The sequence below is a fragment of the Nematolebias whitei genome, chromosome 14, assembly GCF_014905685.2.
Source record: "Nematolebias whitei isolate Nwh7 chromosome 14, NemWhi1, whole genome shotgun sequence".
In the NCBI taxonomy this organism is placed as follows: Eukaryota; Metazoa; Chordata; class Actinopteri; order Cyprinodontiformes; family Rivulidae; genus Nematolebias; species Nematolebias whitei.
This window is the reverse complement of record NC_056511.1, coordinates 42,601,527-42,609,570: the sequence shown is the minus strand read 5'-3', so window position 1 is coordinate 42,609,570 and position 8,044 is coordinate 42,601,527. Positions and strand designations below refer to the sequence as shown.

Genomic DNA, 8,044 nt, shown 5'->3' with positions numbered 1-8,044 from the left:
CGCTTGTCCTGAGCCTGGTTCTGCTGGAGGTTTCTTCCTTTTAAAAGTTTTTTCCTTTCCACTGTTGCCATTGTGCTTGCTCAAGATGGGAGACTGCAACGAAGTGAAGATTCGAGTCTGCTGCTTCCTCAGAGAACTTTACTAATTGGCTTTCTATGTACGTGTATGTTCCTGTAAAGTGCCCGAAGACAACTTTGTTGTGACTTGGTGTTATATAATTTTTTTTTTATTTTTTTTAAGTTTAGCAATGTCTCCTTGAGTCCTACTGAGAACATAAAATAAATATATATAAAAACTTTACTTCTCTTTATACTTTCAGTTCCAAAAACTTTTTTTTTTTTTCAAAAAACAAAAAGGTAAAAGGGAATGCCTAACTGTGCTTTCCCAGTCTAGGGTTTTTTTTCCAGCAACATCCATCAACCCCCTCCCAATCCAAACACTAATTATAAAATGAGGGGTATGAGTACTTGTAGAAAAATCAAGTACAAGAACTTACTGACAACTTGTCAACGTTTGACTAAAATATCCAAGTAATGTTTTAATTATTACTATATCCGAAATTTTGCACAATGACACTGAACACGTTTCTCTTGGTCTGTGTTACGATTACGGAATATCGGCATCGCAATACCTGTAAAGGTACAATATCAAAACTGCAAGGACTGCAATAAATCATAGGCAATTATATCAAGTACAATACATTCATGCATGCAAATAATACATTTGATTATTTCAACAAACTCACACTGCCTTTAATGCCCACACCTGGTTCAGATGATGTATTAAGAGAAATTGAGGAAATTACAAGTTCATCACAACTGATAGTCGTCTCAAAATTATTATTTTTTTAAATCTTAGATTGATTTTTTTTTCTCCTTTGAAAGAAAGCCAAGTCTTACTAAGCAGAAAATGGTCTAGATCATTTTCCATACAAATAGCTCAAAGTCAGAAGGATGTACTATGTGCTGAGGCTTGCAACAGTTCACAGCAGCGCTCCACAACAGGAAACCTGGGACCCATTGTGCACAAGGACTGAAACAACAGGCCTTCTCATAGTAATGGCTCTTCCACTACTGACCACTGGTGGGAAACATGTGACTTGGCCAGGAATGAACAGTAAAAGGAGCCGTTTTTAGTGATAGATAAAAAAGGAGGTGACAAGCAGGAAAGAAAGCATGTGTTGCTGCCTTCACTCCAGTCAAGACCAGTTCTTGCTGATGTGGTTTTAAGCGTGCCTTTTTTTTCCTCCACTTAATCTTACATTTAGACAGAGCTGCAGAATGTTGAGTTCAGCAGATCAGCATCCTTGCCAGGATGTCACGAGTTATCAGCTGGTCATTTACAGGCATAGTTCAAAGTGCAACCTAAGCTCGCAAGGTGAGATTGAATAGCATGGCCCATAAACTAATACGACTTCTCTTCGTTAGGACCAACTGTAAGGAAATACAAGCAACAGATTCATTTTACTTTTAAATAACTGACAATCAATTCTAAATGTATTTTGTTACAAAGTGCCTATGATAAGGTCCCATCTTTGAGTTTTCAGGATAACACACTTCCTCTGAGCACAAACATCTAATTAGGGCTTACTGTCTGCATGTGTTTCACTACAAACACTTACTTGAATCTTGCCTTTGCCAGTTCTAATACGCAGTAGCTTAAAGCAAGAACAAGAATGCATTAAATCATAATTAAAGTAAAACAACAAGGAAAGGTGACCAAAACAGTAATAATGGGTCACTGACAAAAAAGGCATAAGATTAATTTAAACTTTATAATTAATACATTTGCACATTTAATATAACTTTTGCCTTTTCTAAATGTTTTATGTAAATAGGTATTACTTTTGTAAAATACATGTGTTGACATCCATGGAAGCACAAAGTAAATTTGATGTATCATGCAATTACGAATTTACTTTGTGAGAACCATGTTGGTTGAAAACAATTTAAGCCTTTCTTTAATTTGCCAACAGTGTGTGTTTTTAAGATAGAATGACGTGTTAAAACCTGCAACGTTACAACACAAGCTTTTGTCAACAAAAGTTAGTTATTCTGTTGCTATTCCATAAACTGTCATTTATAAAGATTACCTCAAACAAAGAGAAGTCGTAGGTAACCGATACTGGTTCCCACCGGAATAGTGTCACAAATGGGATAATGGGCAGTCCACAAGGACTTCACATAAAATGTTTTCATTTTGCCTGATCTTAAATTGTTCCTTCCTTAGTCCAGTTGCATTTCAGTGGTAATGTTTAATACATACTGCAGTGTTTCCCCCATACCATTATCCACAAAAGGTGCCTTGATTACCAAAATCTCCCTCAGCATTAGTAAGTTCCTAGGGGAAACACTGTAGTGCCATCTAAAAAGGCCACAACATGAACAATAAAATCTTAAATTTGATCAAAATCATAATTCTTCAAGCCAGGTTATATTAGCAGAAGCCAAGTTAATGGCAAACAGTATATTGTGTCTTGTGAACCAAAGTGTGATGTGCTACAATGCAAATATTTTAAGACACTTATGCAATTAAATGTCTTTAACTGAAGTCAACGATACTCTATATAAATGGATAATGTATAAAACTGCAAGGCATGCATGTTGACCGGATGACAAGAGAACACAGTTGCAAAATTTGACAAAGTTACAGCAGGGAGGAAATGGAGCTGAAAAGACGACCAAGAGTACTACTTTTTGCTGACTCAGACTTTCTACACTACCACCACAAAATCTAGTGCATCACATCAGGGAATTGGTCTGTAAAACAAAATTCATATTTATAAATTTCAACACAACAGCCTAACATTTTATGGTTTTATACTGAGGTGAATACGTATATTCAAAGTGCAACATCAGAATGAGCTACTGTTGGGACGGGCTCTCCAAAATCATGTGACTCTGCAAAGAGGCATACTTTGTCTCTTGCTCTCCTCATAAGCATCAAGTCATTTTAATTAATAAATAAAAACATTTAAACATTTTTTTCAAGTGCGATGGAAAACAACTCTGCAAGAAACACTGATATTGACTGGTGCCAGTCTGCATAGATGAAAACATCTAGTGTACAGGGTAACTTTTGGTGTTGTCATTTTATGGGCGGCAAATAGTTAGTGTTCGTTTGCATAAAACGAACTTCTCTTAATTTCAACATACCTAAAAGGAGACTAATGCTAATTGTATAAAAAACAAACAAACATAGGGGTGCACCGATTGCAGATTTCTGGCCGATCAGATTTCTAAAAAGTCTGACCTGCCGATTTTGGCCGATACCGATTTTGTTTTATAAGCACCGCTGTCGGGTTTTATAAGGTCACAATGCACCTTCAATTTTCCAATATTATTTTATTGAAAAACATACCCTTTAACAATATCCTAGAAACAATACAAACTTGTTTTAACTGGCCATGAGGTAGTGCTCTGAAACAAAAATGAAGTTAAGACAACTGTTGTTAAAACTAAAAATATATATATATTTTTTAAATCTGTAAAATCGGTTTTATCATGCATTGGCCAATTTCCGATATCCAAAAATTAAGAAGTCGGTTGATTAATCTGTGCAAAACAAAAAACAACAAAACATTTTACTTTTCTGCGAGACAACTGGAAAACCCCTGAACAGTGTAGAATTTAAAATCAGTTTCATTTAATATTCAAGACTAAATATTTGAAATAAATATTTGACATCCAATACATTCAACAACAAAAAAATCATAATATTTGAACATTTTGAGATTAATTTAAAATGTCTAGACTGGATATATTTTAAGAGCTGTTGCCTCTCAGCGAGAAGGTCGCCGGCTCAAATCCTGGCCGGGGGTGCCTTTCTGTGTGTAGTTTGCATGTTCTCTCCGTGCATGTATGGGTTTTACACTCTGGTTTCCTCCCACTGACCAAAAACATGTTGCACGTTAGACCGATTGGCAACTCTAAAATGTCCCTAGGTGCGAGTGAATAGTAGTCTCATTTGTCTCTATGTGTCCCTGTGATGGACTGGAGACTTGTCCAGGATCCACCTCTTGCACAGTGATGGCTGGACATGGGCACCAGTGACCCCCGCAATCCAAAAAGGAAGAAGCAGGTAAAGATAATGGACGGATGGACAAATTTTAGGCCTTGATTTAATTTATTTTTTCCCCTAAATTCAGTTTATGTTTTTATAATATCTGAAAGGCACATATTTTCACTTAAACAAGACTTGGGATACGGTGGATTAATAAAAAAAACAACTGAATAAGCTATCCCAAACTATCAGTATTAAACAAATACAGCAAATTTTTCAGATCAACAAAACAACTCTTTAATAATGTGTTAAAATCTACTTTTGATGTCAAATTTTCTTACGGTTACAGTTTAAGCACTAACAAATCTTACTGAAAAATAGATAAATCACACCTTGGACAAAAATCACAGGCCTGCACACAACACCAATTCAGTCACTTGATTTTAGCCTGTTCTTACATGTCAGATGGGCATGCTTAGTCTAAAGTTTCCACATCGGGTTTCTACATTTAATCACAAAATGGTGACAAACGCATGTTGCAACTAAAATGTAGCATATTTGAATGCTTAATATAAATTCAAATACCGTTTTTAAGTTAGTGAAAATAAATTTGGTTTTGAAGAGTTTTTACATGAATAATGGGATACCTGAAATAAAAGTTTACAGTCTTAAAAAAATACATAAATAAAACTTTGTTCCATCAAATCAGCACTTGGATTAGTTTTTTTTTTTCATTACATAATCTGCTCAAGTAATGTTTTGAAACATGCATGAAACAGCATATGCATCTCGTGCATTATTGATAATTAGAGATCCTTTGGGAGTGTAAGTGACAAAGAGAAAAGACAACTTGTGCCCTACAAATGATAAAAATCAGGGAACATTTAACCAAATCACAGCCTGGCAGTGGAAGGTAATAAAATCAGAGAGATTCAAATCTTTTTCAAATCAATTTATTTTATATATTATGATACAAAACTGAACTATACTTAGCTACCAGTAATCTGAGGATTCATGAAAAAAAATTTGAGCTTTGAATTTAAAAAGGAAGCTCAGTTTTACCGTTAAACAATGAGTAATTTCACTAGAAAGATGTGTATGATTGTGCAAGGTGTAAGATAACAGTCAATCTATAATTTTACCACTTTTGTGCTGCTCCTTGCTCAGTCACACTACTGAACATGAATGTCAAAAATCATTCATAACATTTCAGTTCAACTGAATTACAAAAGGCCTTCGCACAACTTTGAGAGGCTCAGCCTTCATAGAATATTTGCTGATAAGCCTACAGATTAATTAAACTGCTGTTCAACACCAAAACATCAGAGAGCTCCATCACAGTATTTTAAGGTGGAAAAGTAACATTAATTGGGTTTTACAAATACAAAAGCCTGACTTAACCAAGGAAACCACCTGCTTTAAATTGTGATAATACAGCACTTCACCATACGATTGTCAGATTTTGTAGTTTATATCATTATTTAAGGAAATAAAATACCAAGAACCTTTGATATTGTGATTACACAGTGAAAGAGCAAATCGCTTAAAAACCGTTATCACTGACACCAAACGCACTGACCCTGACCTCTCAAAGATCAATGTCTGGGCTACAAACAGTTATCACTGGTACATTCTGCAGTGCCTCCCAGAAGTGAAAACTGGAGAAACAAAAGACTTGATATGAAGGTAGTTCATTTTAAAGTTCACCATTTTAAGTCTTGTAAAACCATACGTCCTAAAACTGTTTGAATAGTGTTACCATGTTAAAAACTTGTGTTTATTTTATCTAGAAAACTGACACTTCAACTAAGCTTTTTTAATTCTGACCAAGTTATTTTATTCAGGTCGTATTAAAAAAGGTGTGGCCATTTACACCCAGGTAAACCACAGCTACAAGTGGCTTTACAAGCATGGAAAATAATTACAAAGTTTCATTAAACTTATGACAGTCTTAAAAGCCAGTTTGTCTAAATAACTACAATATTTAATAAGAAAAGTGGCTCTTTTCAGGGAGTGCAGGTGTCATTCAGTTCACTGATCACCACATGATGATCGTCTCTACCAGCCAACGTGACGTCCTTTTCAATCAGGACAGCGTGTGAATACCAATAAGTTCACTACAAAGGTCTAATTATGTCAAAAGTTCATGGCTGTCGGGTTTTAAGCGGTGACAGACTCGTTACGTTGAGCAATTCCAAGTCACAATTTGAGCCTTGGCAGTGAAAAATCAAACGCTTCACCGTGGCGTCTGATTAATCAGGTACAGCTGTAACCTACAGCTACCGAACACTTTCAAAAAAGGACATTTTTATGGCTGCGGTCTGTGTTCATAAAGTTTGAAGGGAACTAAAAAAGTTAAACTGCGATTTAATCCTATTATTTAAACGGAGTAGCTACAAAGAGATGTCTTTAGTTAAATCAAAAGCGAAGGTGGCTATCCAAAAAAGTGTTAGCCGTTAGGCTAGTTGCTAGCTAAAACGTCATCCACCCTGTCAAGCTAGTTAGCATAGCTCCACAAAGCTAACCTAGCCTGCTAGCGTTCTCATACTTGTTAGGAAAGTCCCTGAAACTTTAGCGCACCCGCCTGTGATTGTGACTGAAAGAGAAACTTTACCAAACTTCACAATTCATTCATTCGCATACCTGCAGGTGCTCCTGAAAGCGAATGGGCAGGATCTGAGCCATGGCGGTTGCTCTCTCCGTCACCCTCCTCCGATGTCTTCTAGGGCTAACACAAACTACGGCTGCTTCTCCCCGGTGCTAACCGAACAGCCACCGAGTCTCTAATCTAAAGTCCCACTGTCAGTTAGTTCTAAGCCTTGTCCAGAACGAGTTGTCGGCCTGATGGTACTTCTCGTTCACTCCCTTGCGGTTTAATTAAGCTGCTCCCCCCGGCTAATCACCGACTGCCGACTCCCTGGACCTGCAATGGCGATGGAGGTTGGTCAGCGCAGAAAACATCCCGGAAATAAAGAGCGCTGAAGAAGGCGGATGGATATGCGATCACGCTTCTTTTAAAAAAGTGCATAATTATTAGTTTTGGAATATTCACAAAATTATTACCTGGTCAAGAATACAAAGTTCTAACTTTATATTTGATTCCTCGCGTATATAGAAGTAAATGTAAACGTGGGACTACTTCTTCCCGTTTCCCCCTTTGATTTTTGCCACATCATACGTCTTTGTAAATGAACGTCATTCTTACGCGATGAACAGAGGTCGTGCACTTGTTCCTCACAGCCAATCAGATCACTCGGAACACAATCAGACGTAAAAACATTTATTGTTACTTTTTAAACTTCAAAATTATGTGTATAAGATCTGATGCTATGGTTTAACTTCAGATTAATTTGTTTGGCATTTAACAAGTTCCATTCAGACGAAATAATTATTATTTTTTTAAGCAATAAAACGTCTGCATGCACCATCTGAGCACGCTGTCCACTTAAAGATAATTGGGTTACAAATCAGTCCAAATTATATGCTTTTTTTTTTTTTTTTACCAAAATGACCGAGCATTTTTACTGGAAAAAACAGCAAAATGCAGTGTGAATGCTGAGTGCTAAAAGACTGCTGAAGTTTGTTGAAGACGCTAAAACTTATTTGTTAATGGGATCCAAATAAAATTAAAATGAGCAAAACAAAACTTGAAAGTTCAAAATTACAAAGCAATAGTTAGAAGATAGCTAAACTGAAACTGAAATGATCAAAACTGTAGCCAAAATCTAAAATTAACACAAGCTGAAGGCTAAAATTAGCAAGGTAGCAGGTAAAAGTTAAAGTGAGCATAACAGTAGATTTTTTTTAATTATTATTTATTCTGCTGCTCCCTGCTTCAGGGGTCACCACAGCAAACTAACGTGCACGAAGATTCGGTGATTGTTTTTATGCCGAATGCTCTTCCTGACGCAGCCGCAGACCACCGAGCTACCACAGCCCTCTGTGTGGAGCAGAGAGCTGCCATGGGGCACCCGGGGGAGCAGATGGTGGGGGTGAAGGGCCTTGCTCAAGGGCCCAGAGTGAGACAAATGAGGGTGGAGGC

At 36.7% G+C, this 8,044-nt stretch overlaps 1 protein-coding gene across 1 annotated transcript in view; it reads right to left on the bottom strand.

Moving 5' to 3' along the window:
• The window catches only part of LOC119420330 (clathrin heavy chain 1), a 37,011-nt gene extending 30,045 nt beyond the window's left edge, over positions 1-6,966 (bottom strand). The window contains exon 1 of the mRNA XM_037687717.1: positions 6,646-6,966. Within this exon, the coding sequence (XP_037543645.1) occupies positions 6,646-6,687 (42 nt within the window). The 5' untranslated portion in view covers positions 6,688-6,966. The remainder of the gene's footprint in view (positions 1-6,645) is intronic.
• Between the last annotated feature and the right edge of the window lie 1,078 nt (positions 6,967-8,044).